Below are 15,574 nucleotides of genomic sequence, written 5' to 3'. Positions count from 1 at the left end.
TCTAGGAAACATAGAGTCTAGAAGGGAAAAGACAGAAATATTCTGAATTTAAAACTCAGCTGAGCAGTGATGGCACATACACCTTTCATTCCAGCAAAGGTACAGGCAGGTGAATCTCTGAGTTCAAGGCCAGCCTGCTCTACAGAGAGAATTCCAGGAAAGCAAGGACTACACAGTGAAACCCTGTCTTGCAAACAAAACAACAACAAAAAACCAAACCAAAACAAAAACCCAGGAAACTTTATTTTGCCATCAGCACTGGTGCACATCTTTAGTCCTGGCATTCAGGAGGTGAAGGTGGAGGTGGATCTCTGGCTTTAAAACAAGCCTGGTCGACAGGATCCTTTCAGTCTTCATCTGTGCCCAGAGCTAAGGCTGTCCGACAGCACTCCAGATGCTAATCCTGCCCAGAAAGAGCTGGTCTCCCAGTAGTGCTCTCACACCTAAGATCACAGGCTCACAGGCCCACAGGAGGGACAAGCTCCAGTCAGAGAGAGCAAGACCAACTAATATTAACAGATAACCAGATGGCGAGAGGCAAGTGCAAGAATGTAAGCAACAGAGACCAAGGCTACTTGGCATCATCAGAACCTAGTTCTCCAACCACAGCAAGTCCTGGGTATCCCAGCACACCAGAAAAGCAAGATATAGATTTAAAATCACATCTCACAATGATAGAGGACTTTAAGAAGGACATAAATAACTGCCTCAAAGAAATACAGGACAGCATAGGTGAACAAATAGGTGCCCTTAAAAAGGAAACACAAAAATGCCTTAAAGAGTTATAGGAAAACACAACCAAACAGGTGAAAGAATTAAGCAAAACCATCCAGGATCTAAAAGTAGAAATAGAAACAATAAAGAAATCACAAAGAGAGACAACCCTGGAGATAGAAAACCTAGGAAAGAGATCAGGAGTCATAGACCCAAGCATCACCAACAGAATACAAGAGATAGAAGAGAGAATCTCAGGGGCAGAAGATACCATAGAAAACATTGACACAATAGTCAAAGAAAATACAAAAAACTCCTAACCCAAAACATCCAGGAACACAAAGAAAATATCAAACCTAAGGATAATAGGTATAGAAGAGAGTGAAGATTCACAACTTAAAGGTCCAGTAAATATCTTCAACAAAATTATAGAAGAAAACTTCCCTAACCTAAAGAAAGAGATGCCAATGAACATACAAGAAGCCTGCAGAACTCCAAATAGATTGGACCAGAAAAGAAATTCCACCCATCACATAAGAGTCAAAAGACCAAATGTACAAAACAAAGAAAGCATATTAAAAGCAGTAAGGGGGAAAAGGTCAAGTAACATATAAAGGCAGACCTATCAGAATCACACCAGACTTCTCAACAGAGACTATGAAAGCTAGAACACAAATGCCAGCCCAGGCTACTATATCCCGCAAAACTCTCAATTACCAAAGATGGAGAAACCAAGATATTCCACGACAAAACCAAATTTACATAATATCTTTCTACAAAATGAGCCCTAGATGGAAAACTACAACACGAGGGAAACTACACCCTAGAAAAAGCAAGAAAGTGGTCTTCTCTCAACAACCTCCAAAAAAGATAGCCACACAAACATAATTCCACTTGTAACAACAAAAATAACAGGAAAAAACAATCACTATTCCTTAATATCTCTCAATATCAGTAGACTCAATTCCCCAATAAAAAGACATAGACTAACTGACTGGCTATGTAAACAGGACTCAGAATTTTGCTGCATACAGGAAACACACCTCAGTGACGAAGACAGACACTACCTCAGAGTAAACGGCTGGAAAAAAATTCCAAACAAATAGTACCCCCCCCCAAAAAAAAACCGAGCTGGAGTAGGCATTCTAATATCAAATAAAATCAACTTTCAACCAAAAGTTACCAAAAAAGATAAGGAAGGACACTTTATACTCCTCATCAGTAGAAAAATCTATCAAGATGAACTTTCAATTCTGAATATCTATGGTCCAAATGCAAAGGTACCACATTCATAAATCTCTAAGTATACATTGCACCACACACTATAATAGTGGGAGACTTCAACACCCCATTCTCATCAATGGACAGATTATGGAAACAGAAACTAAACAGAGACACAGTGAAACTAACAGAAGTTATGAACCAAATGGATTTAACAGATATCTATAGAACATTTCATCCAAAAACAAAAGAATATACCTTCTTCTCAGCACCTCATGGTACCTTATCCAAAATTAACCATATAATCAATCACAAAACAGGCCTCAACAGATACAAAAAGATTGAAATAATCCCATGCACCCTATCAGATCACCACGGACTAAGGATGGTCTTAAAAAAACAACAAAAATGACAGAAAGCCCACATATACATGGAAGTTAAACAACTCTCTACTCAATGATAACTTGGTCAAGGAAGAAATAAAGAAAGAAACTAAGACTTTTTATAATTTAATGAAATGAAGGAACAACATATCAAAATTTATGGGACACAATGAAAGCAGTGCTAAGAGGAAAACTCATAGCTATGAGTGCCTCCAAAAAGAAACTGAGGAGAGTATACTGGCTGGTTTTGTGTGTCAACTTGACACAAGCTGAAGTTATCACAGAGAAAGGTGTCTCAGTTGAGCAAATGCCTTCATGAGAACCAGCTGTAAGGCATTTTCTCAACTAGTGATCTGGGGGGAGGACCCAGCTGATTATGGGTGGTGCGGTCACTGGGCTGGTAGTCTTGGGTTCTATAAGAGAGCAAGCTGAGCAAGTCAGGGGAAGCAACCCAGTAAGAAAAACATCCCTCCATGGTCTTTGCATCAGCTCCTGCTTCCTTCCCTGCTTGAGTTCCAGTCTTGATTTCCTTTGCTGATGAACAGCAGTGTGGAAGTGTAAGCCGAATAAACCCTTTCCTCCCCAACTTGTTTTTGGTAATGATGTTTGTGCAGGAATAGAAACACTGACTAAGACTGAGCGCATGCACTAACAGCTTGACAGCACACCTGAATGCCCAGAACAAAAAGAAGCAAATACACCAAAAGGGAGTATACGGCAGGGAATAATCAAAATCAGTGCTGAAATCAACCAAGCAGAAACAAAAAGAAATATACAAAGAATCAAAACCAGGAGCTGGTTCTTTGAGAAAAATCAACAAGATAGATATAAACTTAGTCAGACTAACCAGAGGGCACAGAGAGTGTATCCGAATTAACAAAATCAGAAATGAAAAGGGAGACAGACATAAGAACAGAAACTGAGGAAATTCAAAAAAATTATCAGATCCTACTACAAAATCCTATACACAATAAAACTCGAAAATCTGGATGAAATGGACAATTTTCTAGACAGATACCAGGTACCAAAGTTAAATCAGGATCAGATAAACCATCTAAACAGCCCTATAACCTTTAAAGAAATAGAAGCAGTCATTAAAATCTCCCAACCAAAAAACAAAACAAAACAAAAAAACAAAAACAAACAAACAAACAACAACAACAACAACAACAAAAAACCCAACTCAGGACCAGATAGGTTTAGTTCAGAATTCTGTCAGACCTTCAAGAAGACCTAATACCAATACTCTTCAAACTCTTCCACAAAATAGAAACAGAAGAAACACTACCAAGTTCTTTTTTTGAAGCCACAATTATGCTTATACCTAAACCACACAAAGTTCCTACAAAGAAAGAGAACTTCAGACCAATTTCCCTCATGAATATTGATGCAAAAATACTCAATAAAATTCTCCCAAACTGAATCCAAGAACACAGCAAAACAATCATTCACCATGATCAAGTAGGCTTCATTCCAGGGATGCAAGGATGGTTCAATATATGGAAGTCCATAAATGTAATCCACTATATAAACAAACTCAAGAGAAAAAAAAAACATGTTCATCTCATTAAAGGCTGAGAAAGCATTTGACAAAATTCAACACCTCTTCATGATAAAAGTCTTGGAAAGATTAGGAATTCAAGGTCCATACCTAAACATAGTAAAAGCAATATACAGCAAATCAGTAGCCAACATCAAATTAAATGGAGAGAAACTTGAAGCAATCACACTAAAATCAAGGAGTAGATAAGGCTGTCCACTCTCTCCCTGCATATTCAATATAGTACTCAAAGTCCTAGCCAGAGCAATAAGACAAAAAAAGGAGGTCAAAGGGATACAAATTGGAAAGGAAGAAGTTCTATAAGATAGTCTCCTCTCTGTATAACAAGGAAGCTACTACACTCATGAAATCTCAACCATACAGTTGCCTAAACAAGACCAGTAAAATGACAGCACCAGTTGACATGTATACTGGTTGGTTTTGTGTCAACATGACAGAAGTCATCAGACAGGAAGGGGCCCAGTTGAGGCAATTTCCTCCATGAGATCCAGCTGTAGGACATTTTCTCAATCAGTGATCAAGGGGGAAGGGCCCAGCCCATCGTGGGTGGTATCATTCCTGAGTTGGTAGTCCTGGGTTCTACAAGAAAGAATGTTGAACCAGCCATGGGAACCAAACCAGTAAGCAGCACCATTCCATGGCTGCTGCATCAGCTCCTGTCCTCAGGTTCCTGCCTGGATTAAGGTCCTGTCCTGACTTTCTTCGGAGTTGAACAGCATTGTGGAAGTATGAGCTGAATAAACCCTTTTCTCTCCAGTTTGCTTTTGGCCATGTTTCATTGGTGCAATAGAAACCCTAAGTAAGACAACATACTAATGTGGAAGGGGAAATCTCACCCCTACCACTGGATGAAGAGCTATAGGCAATTAATTATTGGCTGCTGAGAGAGGGAGAATAGGTCTTCTCCAGGGAAGAACCCCTGATAGGTTGTCCAATCCTAAGTGGTCAGCCCTAAACACTCAAACACATGTACCAGACCAAATAAACTCAGCAACTTGTATTTATACATACATATACATATCACACATCACACTTCACACAACACAACACACACACACACAGAGAGAAAGAGAGAGAGAGAAAGAGAGAGAGAGAGAGAGAGAGAGAGAGAGAGAGAGAGAGAGAGAGACTAATAATAATAGTTAAAGAAGAATACCAGCCCCCAGAGTGTGAGCATGGAGCCTTGCCACTTGTCTGCTGTGTGGTGGTGGTGATGAGAGAGACGCTCCCCTTTCACTCTGTGCCACCTAAGGCAGGCAGGAGAGCTGGCCCCAAGGTATCAGAGTAGGAGAGCTGGCCTGGAGGCCATGAGAGAGGGAGAACTGACCCTGTCCCACATTGGTTGCAACACTCTGGAAAATGGGCCCTGTACCTCACCTGGGCAACAGAGCAGAGCTGACCCAGAGACCTAGGGTGTGAGAATGAGAGAGCTGGCCCTGCCCCTTGCTGGCTGTGGCATTGGATAGATCAGCCAGGGCAGGGCAGGGTAGGGGAGCTCACCCTGGTGGTATGGATGTGGGAGAACTGGGGGCTGAGTAGCCTAGATACTTCTTAGGCCCAGCTCCAAGGCTTTGAGTTGGCCCACCCCGACATCTACCCCATCAGTGAATTACTGGACTACATGAAGGGGCTGATCCTACAGATCCAACACTACAGGAGTCCATGACACAGCGCAACAACAGAAACTCTGAGAGGAGTTCGGGTGTGAGGACCCAGTACTGATAGTGTAACAGAAGCCAGAGGCCTCGTACCAGACCAACGAGTCCTTGCAATGGACGTTTGCAAGCAAAGAAATATGGACAAAAGGATATACTATGGAACAGACACACTGTGACACACTACAGCTTCCAGAACAAGATTTTTTTCCCCTCTGTTATGGGGAGGTTGCAAGGGTAGAGGGCAGGTATGATGAAGGGAGAGATGAGTGGGATTGGGGTGCATAATGTGAAATTCACACACACAAAATAAAATCTTAAAAAAACTACAGAGCTATGAAATAGCTTAAAAATAGTTAAAAAAGACTAGTCATGACTTAGAGAGGAAGTGGAGGAAGTGGAGGGGTAGAAATCTAGTACTCATGCATGAAATTCTCAAAAAAAAATAAATAAAAGAGCAACTGGTCCAACCCCAGTACATATTTTCGGTGAATAATTTAATGAGTTTTGACATATGTATTACTCCTATGAACCCATAACTACAATCAAGATAATGACTGCTTGGGGCTAGAGAAATGGCTCGGTGGTTACTGCTCTTTCAGAGGACCTGGATTTGGATCCCAATATGTATGTAGGGTGACTTATGTCCCATAACTCTAGCTCCAGAGAATCCCAGTGATCTCTTCGGGTCTCCACACGTATATATGCATACGTATCACACACACACACACACACACACACACACACACATGCACACGCACACATTATTAAAAAGATAAGAATAAATCTTTTAAAAGATAAGTCTGTATTTGTTGATGATATTAACCTTTTCATGTTGAAGTACCTTGACAACTTTATTTAAACAAGTCATTTCACAATATATTTGTGGCTTACTTTCTTAACACTTCTGTCCTACTGTTCTCTATGTCCATATTTGGACAGTTCCATACTCTATAGTCTTCCACTCCATGAACATAATATATCTAGCTAATTAAGTTATCTTCAGTTTTTCTTAGCAATATTTTGTACTTTTTGATTATATAGCTATTTCATGTCTACTCTCAAATTTGTTCACAGTTGGTGTTGTTGAACACTTTTAGTTTAAAGTTTGATTGTATATTGCAAGTTTTTATGAATTCATCTTATACAAACTTAAGTTTGTATAACTTAAGTTTAGACTTGAATAGAACTTAAGCAAACTTACGTTTAGTTAATAGTTCTTTATAGGTTTATAAAAATTGATTAGATTATCTATGTAGACGACAATGTTGACAATTTAAATTCTTCCTGTCTGTGATGGTTTGTATATGCTTGGCCCAGGGAGTGGCACTATTAGGAGGTGTGGCCTTGTTGGAGTAGGTGTGTCACTGAAAATGTAGGACTCTCAGTTCCTCTGCCTACCTTGATGCTGCCGTGCTCCTCCCTTATTGATAAGGGACTGAACCTCTGAACCTGTGAGTCAGCCCCATTTGAATGTTGTCCTTCTAAGAGTTGCCTCGGTCATGGTATCTGCTCACAGCAGGAAACCCTAAGACACTGTCAATATATGTGTCATCTACTTGTTTCTATTATTTTCTTTCCTATTTCCCTCAATAGAACTTCCAGGAGAGTGTTAAATAGACGTTTTCAGAGCAGTCATCCTCTTTAACTTATGATCTCCATCTCTTTGTGAGCATGTGCATGTGTGCATGCCACAGCATGCCTGTGGGGGTTAGAAGACAATTTCTGAAAGCCATTTCCCTCCATCATGGAGACTGAGCTCGTGATGAACTAAACTCAGGTCACAGGTCTGGCAGCAGTCACTTTCCCTTAATGAGCCATTGCGCTTGCTTTGTTCCTGAGCTTATGAAGAAATAATTCAAGTTTCCGCCATTAAATAAAATAATTGGTAATGTTTCATTAAGGCACCTTTTGTATATTATGTATGTATACTGTGTGTGGTCTGTGTGGGTGCACGTGTGTGGGGGTGTATGTGCACATGTGTGTGGAGGTCAGAGGTCAATCTCAGATGCTTTCCTTAATTACTCCCAACTTTATTTTTGAGACAGAGTCTCTCCCTGAACCTGAAGCTCACTGAGTCAGCAGACTGGCTGTCCAGCAAGGCCTCTCAGTTCATCCCGCCCCTGCTTTTTTACCTAAGCACGGATGCAGTTACTTTCACTTCTAGTTTACAGAAAGCTCTTTATTAATCACAACTGAGTATCGTTTATTATCTGTCCTTTTTCTTCATCTAATGAAACGGCTAATCCGTTTTCTTTTAGCTTGTTAATACCATACATCAGGTTGATTAAATTTTGAATATTAACACAACCTTGAATTTCTGGGCTAAATTCCACATGGTTTTGATGTATCGCCATAAAAGTAACTTTTCTTCCCCTAAAGAAATTGTCCTCTCTGTGTCTGAGGCTGACTACCTCTGTCTGCTAACCTCAGCCTACTCCTGGAAGCTTCTAGTTTCCATAATCTAAGCTAGGCCTAGAATGTTGTCAGCCTCTGAGACTCACTGCTGAATAAGCTCAGCTTTTCTAGTTCTTTCTGATCTCTGGCTGGCTGGTTTAACTCAGCTGTTCTAGCTCCAACTCCTTTTCAAGCTGAATTATTCAATCTGGCTTTTCCTGAATTGCTCTGCTTGGCCTCATACTGACTTTGGCAACATATTCTAATCTTCTGGCTCCTGTGCATTCTCTGACTCACTGTCTTCACCTGTGTCTAGCTTGTGCTCCCTCTGCAATCCATCTCAGCTGAATGGGCCAGTAACACTGCCTTTTCTCTCTGCACTGCTCTCTAAGTCACTGCTCTTTGCTCTCACTTCTCTTGATACGCGGGCATATCCTATCCTGCCAAATCTTTCTCTGATTCATCACTTTTTTCTGCCACTCTTAGACATTACTTTCAAACATGGGTGCATCCTTCTACAAAGTAACTTAACCCTCATTGTTTAGGATTAAAGATGTGTGTTAAGGGCTGAACCATGCCCTGGGTTCGGTCCCCAGCTCCGGAAAAAAAAAGAACCAAAAAAAAAAAAAAAAAAAAAAAGGGCTGAACCATACCACTAGAAACAGTTTTTTCTAGTAAATAACACAATCTTGGGGTTCACAGGGTGATTGAATATCCTGCAACACATTGCGCTTTTTGTGTATTATTAATTTGTTGCAAATGGCTAAAGAACTGTTTTGCATATATTTGATGAGGAATATTTGTGTGTAAATTTTTCTTACAGTTTATTTTGGTTTGAGCATCAGAGTAATGCTGGCTTGGGAATGATCTGAAATATATTTCCTTATTAATTTTGAGGGATCACTTGTAGAGAATTAGCATTAGTTATTGCTCAAATAAAAGGTAGAGTTCAGTAGTTAAATCAACTAGATCTAAAATTTTCTTTGTGTAAAGGTTTAAGGCATAAATTAAAATTTATGAGACATAGTTTAAGAGATAAAGTTTAAGAGACAAAGGACTATTCAGATTACCGATTTCTTCTTGAAAAAAACTGTAGTAGTTTGTGTCCTTCAAGGGATTTGTCCATAACATATAAGTTATCATCATATATTTGTGTGCTATTTTTCCTTTCCATGGGTCAATAGTGATATCTGCAAAGGCCTGGGTAACTGCTGCCTGTCTAGCCAACCATTTTACGGTCTTACTAATGTTACTAGGAAACTTTCTCATGCTTGAGTTGATTACATAGTCTGTTATGTTCTGTGCTTTGATGTTCCTGGAAGCAAGCACAGTAGAGGTCATTCAAAACTGCTTTGTACCAAGCTTGGACCCAAACCAACTGCCTGGGCAGAACTTCCTGCACCTGTGTATGATAAGTTGTCCCTGGGATGGACCCCAACATAAGAGAAACGCCTATCGCTTCTCGGCCTTTTGGCTAAGATCAAGTGTATAAGAGAAACGCCTGCACTTCTCTTATATTCTTCTTATATATGCAAAAAAGTTCTTTAGCCATTTGCAACAAATTAAAAATACACAAAAAGAGCAATGTGTTGCAGGATATTCGATCACACTGCGAACCCCAAGATTGTGTTGTTTACTAGAAAATCCTGTTTCTAGTGGTATGGTTCAGCCCTTAACACACATCTTTAATATAAGTGCACTTGGAATATAAGAAGCCACTTGGAATAGGGACTTCCATTTTGAGTAGGGGTCAAGTTTTAAGTTTTACGTTTCCCATTTCCCAAGACTTCCTTGGGAATTGGCATTCTACTTGACAGGAAGGACCACGTACCTGAGTGTGTGACATTCTGATTGGCAAGTTAAGTCGTGAGTGTCAGGCAAAGCAAGTCTCTTGCCACAGTTGAATAGCCCAACCACTGGGAACAGGATAAGTGTACAACAAAGACATGTTCCTCAGGAAATCCTCCGTGCCTAAATTGTGATTGGTGAAATATCTTGGATTGATGTTTGTGGGTTTTGGGCTTAGAAGCTATGTAGGATTTTGGCTGGAGGTCACAGTCAGCTCCCAAGTGTGGTCTGTGGCCCTAGTGACCAGTTCTCGGACAAATGCTCAACAAACTCTCCCTGTCTGACTGAGACTGTGGTTTGTGAGGCAACTCCTGCACCCCAACAATACGCACATTTCTAATAGTGGGAGTTTCCATCTGCTCTCTCCTTTTTCTCCTAGTGAGTCTGGCTAGAAATTTATTGATTTCCTTCATTCCTTCCTCTCCTTTTTTCTTTCTTTCTTTCCTTCCTTCCTTCCTTTCTTCCTTCCTTCCTTCCTTCCTTCCTTTCTTTCTTTCTTTCCTTCCTTCCTTCTTTCTTTCTTCCTGAGGGTCTCACCATGTATCTCTGGCTGTCCTAGAACTCACTATGTAGACCAGGGTGTTGAGACCACCACGACCCCCAACATAGCTGTAGCCATTTTGTTCCATGCTTGCCATCTATTTCATATTGCTGTTGTAATATGTCTGCCAGTCATTGACACAGAAAAATGACCTGACTCAGAGCAAGGTCATGCTGATCACCTATCTTGTATAAGGTTTATTAATCTTAAGAAATTCCATGAAGCTTTATGTAGGACCCATCAAATTAAAGGTCAGTGTGAACTGTTACGTCTAAGATGGCTTGAGTCAGAGCTGACCACTGGGCAGCACTTCCTGCACCTATGAATGAGCTTACTGTGGTTTTTGCTGTTTTTTTGTTATGAGCCAGCCCTAAAAAATGTTCTGGTCATAGTCTCAGGCCCAAAGTCTGAGTTACGGCCCTGATTGATCAGTCTTTAGGGTGTGCATTCAATAAACCATCCCTGTCTGACTGAGATCAGTCAGTGTTCCTGTGTTTTACGGGTGACTTCTGGACCTCAACACAGGGTGTCTTCCCAGAGATCCACCTATCCACCTGCTTCTGACTCTGGAGTACTGAGATTTCCTTGTTTTTAATTTTAAAAATTAAAATATAATTACATCATCCCCTCTTCCTTCCTCCTTCCAACCTGTCTTATTCCCACACCCACTTCCCTCCTTTTCAAATTCAAATTCAAAGCCTCTTTTTCTTTAGCATGAGCATGCATGTGCATGTGCATGCACACTCTCGAGCACACATAACACACGCACATACACGCACGTGCACACGCACATATCTTGCTGAGTCCATTTAGTGTGGCCTTATGTGGATGATTTCAGGGCTCACCATTTGGTATTAGATAACCAACTAGGGCTCGCCCTGGGGAAGATTTGCTCTTACGCCTCAGCATTCCTGAGTTGCCTGTAGTTCTTTGTCTATGGATGAGGCATCGTGAGATTCGCACGTCTATTGCTGTGGTCTATTCAGGTCTTTCTTAGGCAGTGGTTGTTGTTTGTTTATTCCTTTGCTTTCCTCCATGACCTTATTTATTTATTTTGTTTTTCAGAGACAGGGTTTCTCCGGAACTCACCCTGTAGACCAGGCAAACCTCAAACTCACAGAAATCTGCTTCTCTCTGCCTCCTCAAATACCGCCCAATACAAAAAAAAAAAAAAAAAAAAAAAAAGCTTATTTTTTTTGAAAGACTTCCTCCAACAAGGCTACACCTCCTAATCCTTCAATCTTTCTCAAACAGTTCCACTCCCTATTAACTAAGCATTCAAATATATGAACCTGTGGGAGCCATTTCTTTTTGTTGGAGCGGGTGTGGCCTTGTTGGAGGAGCTGTGTCACTGAGACATGGGCATTGCCTGGAGTTCCTGCTCCAAGGTATTAGGACTGAAAGGTAAGCCCTGTGTCTACAACTTTATCTAGCACACAGGAGCTACTCAATAAATATGGTTGAACGAATAAATGTTTATTATTACTGTTCTTAATAGAGTAATACATAGTGGCTATTTTGTGTGTCTCCATATCTGTGCACCACAAGCATGTCTGATGCTCTTGGAGTCCAGAAGAGGGTGTTGGATACCTTAGAACTGGATTACCATGTGGGCACTGGTAATAAAAAACTGGGGTCCACTGGAAAGACAGGCAGGCTCCCAACACCTGAGCCATCTCTCCAGGCCCACAGTGGCAAATTTGATGATGATGAGATATATGTATGTATATGAATATGTATATCCCTAGCACTGGGGACCTGGGGAGGCAGAGGAAGAGGCAGCCCTGAAAGTCAAGGTCCACCTGGTCTCTATAGTAAATCTGAAGCCAGCCAGGCCCTGTAGAAAGATCTGATCTCAAAAATGAAGAAACAAAACCAAACCCCAAAAGCTAAAACAAAAACAATCACTTCTGTGTTTTAGCTAAGTTCAAACATAAAAACAAAGCCCCCTTTAGAACAAATCAGCTGAACACATCCCAGAGGGAAGAGGAAAGCACTCAGATAGCACTGGTTTGCACATACATTGGCTAGAATGTATACATACATACTATATATATATATATATATATATATATATATATATATATATATATATATATATATACATACACACACACATATATATATATATAGAGAGAGATTTTATCTTTAAATAGATTTATAGAGACTGAAAGAATTGATTTTTTTTTTAAATTTTACTAATTCTTTGGAAGTGTGTAAGAACTAGATTGTTTTTCCCTAGCATGAGAGCAGTGGCCAGGTCGCTGGGGCTGTGATGCCTCAAAGCTACTAATGATATGCCTGGTTGCTACTAGATTTGTTCCTTGTGTCACAGTCCATTCCACTGACTGTTTCTCAGCTCTCTCTTGTCCTGCTGGAGACAGGGACACCCCAGTACTGTATCTGTGCAAGTGGGATTTCTCTTTACTTCCTGCGCCATTTTCTGAATACTTGGAGCATCTCCTTTCTCTTGCCAGGCTTTTCCATCTGGCTCCCTCGCACCCCCCAGGGATGGTGGGAAGGAGGCCTTTCTCGGGGCAGCTCACCCTAGTGCTGACGGCCTGGACCCCACATCTCTCCCAGCATTCCTCTCTGCCCACACATCGGGCTGCCAGCTTCAAGGTTTGCCTTTAACATGGCCTGAAGATAGCTGAGCTGCTGGCTGCACACCCAGATGGGGAGACCTCCCAGCTGGAAGAGCCCTTCCCTGACTCTCAGCCAAACCTCTCCCAGGCCCCTACACTGCGGCTTCTACTACTGCATCTGACCTCGAAGCTCAGACCTTGTCTGCACCACTCTCAGGTTGGGAATAGGAGTTAGTAATTGGGGATGTGCTGAGGGACGCTGTGGAGGATGATGCTGTTCTGGGATTCCTCCCGGGAGGAAGTTTTGAGATCAGACAGATGTGTTTTCCTCCATTCCTCTGACCATGGAGCCATGCTTCCACCTCCCCTAGTCCAGTTTATCTCCATCACGCCAAGGGTTCTGGGTCACATGCATCCCAGCAATGTGACTGAACTTCTCTGTGTGGTAGGACTTGGTTTCCCACCAACTTTCAAGTTTTTATGTACCTTTTTGTTTAGTCAAGGACATTCATACTAAAATCTTTGTGGTCATCTTTGTGTTAGTGTGTATGTATTCATGAGTGCACATGCACGCACACATGTGTGGAGGTCAGAAGTCAATGTCAGGTATCTTCTTCAGTTGTTCTCCATCTGATTCTTATGAGACCAGGTCTTTCTCTGAACCTGGACCTATTCATCTAGACTTGTTGGCCAGTGGGTCCCTGGGAGCCTCCTGTTTCAACCTCCTCAGTGTGTGCCCTTTTTTTTCACAGAGGTGCCAGGGATTCAAATCTCCTTGCTGACACAGCAGTCACCTCACCAAATGATCCATACCCCCAGATCCCAGCATCATCGTTCATGAAAATGTAATTAGCACTTGGCAGCTTGATAAATCATTTCTGTAAACGATCTCATCTAGTCTTTAAGATGGCAGATTATCTTCAGGTGTTATTATCTCCTGCTGCAGTTGAGGACATTACAGCATAAGGTTTGCCCAAGACCACCCAAAGGAAAGGCGGAGAGGCTGAGGTTTGAACAGGGTCTCCCTTTGATCAGGAATGCTGATTCATCAGCCCAGACACCACAGCTCTCAGCCACAGTAACAGCCTGACTGTTGTTTCCTAGTTTCAAATGTGTTTCTTGGGTGTGGTAGGACTAGGTAGACAGCATCTTGATGAGAACTGCTCAAGTTTTGCACAGAAAGGAGGGGAGGCTGGGAGCAGAGCAGCCTATTAAACCACTCGTTCCTTCCAGAAGCAAACAAATAGCTGTACATGAGCTGTGTACTGAGCATGGAGGTCTAAACACCCCATCTCCGTCCAGCTCTGGACTAAGCTGTTCCTATCTTAGCACTTCCTTTCTTCCTTTGGCTCTCCCCTGCTTTGTGTGGTAGATGATGGATCACTTTAAACCCAGCCAAGATCTGTCCTCATCCAAGGACTTCGCCTCCTTTGTTTCTACTGGCTTGTGGTTGGGTTCCAGTAACATATGTTTTCGATGTAATATGCCCTGTCTCCAGCTCTGGGTTTTTAAGCTGTTAATAGTAAGGGAGAGAACAGGAAACAGAAGACGCACACAGCAGTACACACTGGATATACTTTTAAAAGGTGGAACGCACACCAACGTTTTATAAATTAAAATCCTATTTTCTCATTGATATACATTGCAGAGATGCCTTATTTTATTAATTGTTATTGAACCTCATTAAAATATCACCGGGCCCCAATTATTTCAGAATTAGGCATTCCTCAAGTGACCATCCCACTGTATCACAGGGTAAATATCTATCCATAGAAGCCACAACGTGTTCCCCTGCACCATTATATTTAAAAGAATACTCCTAGCATCTTTTATGAAACTGGTGATCACCTTTAGTTTATATGTTTTTCTGTTCCAATTTTAGGAGTTTAAATTAAGTTCAATATTTACACATATAGCTAAAATCAAACAGAACTAAATAATTTTCAGAAAACTTGAGCAGATTTCAGTAAGATGCTGACCACCTATTCCCACCGCCATGGAGAAACCACATTCAGTTCCTTTGGCTCAGCGATTTTCTGGTCCTCATGTGGAGTCAGGGTTGGAGCCCACAAGCCACAGAGCTTCAGTGAAAACGTTCTTCAGGCCCTGTTATGATGCTAGGCACAGCCACACTGGTTTGGTTGTTAACATGTTTGTCTCTCAAAAGATGCTGTCTCCAAAAACTTTGACTGGGGATATTGAGACCAAGTAAGCCTCAATCTTAGGACTATAAAGAAAGGCCGACATAGGAGGGATAGGGGCAGACCCCATGACAACACAGGCTAATCCACGCTTGGGAGAGGTCCACAGTACCCATGGTAATAGCACTGTGTGTGTGTGTGTGTGTGCGTGTGCATGCGCGTGTCATGTGCGTGTAACTTACTTGAGCATGTTTTCTTGTCTACATTAAGAGCAAATCCTTCGTGGCACCTGCACAGGTAGGACCCTTCAGCATTTACACACTCGTGCTCACATCTGTGATTTTCTGAGGCACAGTAGTCCACAGCTGCAGAAAACAACACACATTTAGACTTTAATTAGGAATACAAAGAAGGGCACAGTAGAACATCAGAATACCTATAATAAAAATACAGTTAATATGGTCCCTAAAAAAATCAAGAATCTAGATCAGGATTTCCTTCTGGAAGATAAAGAATATATGGACAACT

At 41.4% G+C, this 15,574-nt stretch overlaps 1 protein-coding gene across 3 annotated transcripts in view; it reads right to left on the bottom strand.

Moving 5' to 3' along the window:
* Nucleotides 1-15,574, bottom strand: part of Matn2 (matrilin 2) — a 149,628-nt gene that overhangs the window by 39,184 nt on the left and 94,870 nt on the right. For all 3 annotated transcript variants that reach the window (XM_017595223.3, XM_039080152.2, NM_001427155.1), the window contains exon 6: nucleotides 15,289-15,411. In XM_017595223.3, the coding sequence (XP_017450712.1) occupies nucleotides 15,289-15,411 (123 nt within the window). The remainder of the gene's footprint in view (nucleotides 1-15,288; nucleotides 15,412-15,574) is intronic.

The sequence above is a fragment of the Rattus norvegicus genome, chromosome 7 (genome assembly GCF_036323735.1).
Source record: "Rattus norvegicus strain BN/NHsdMcwi chromosome 7, GRCr8, whole genome shotgun sequence".
NCBI classification, from domain to species: Eukaryota; Metazoa; Chordata; class Mammalia; order Rodentia; family Muridae; genus Rattus; species Rattus norvegicus.
The sequence above is the reverse complement of the archived record's forward strand: the minus strand, read 5'-3'. Positions and strand labels throughout refer to the sequence as shown.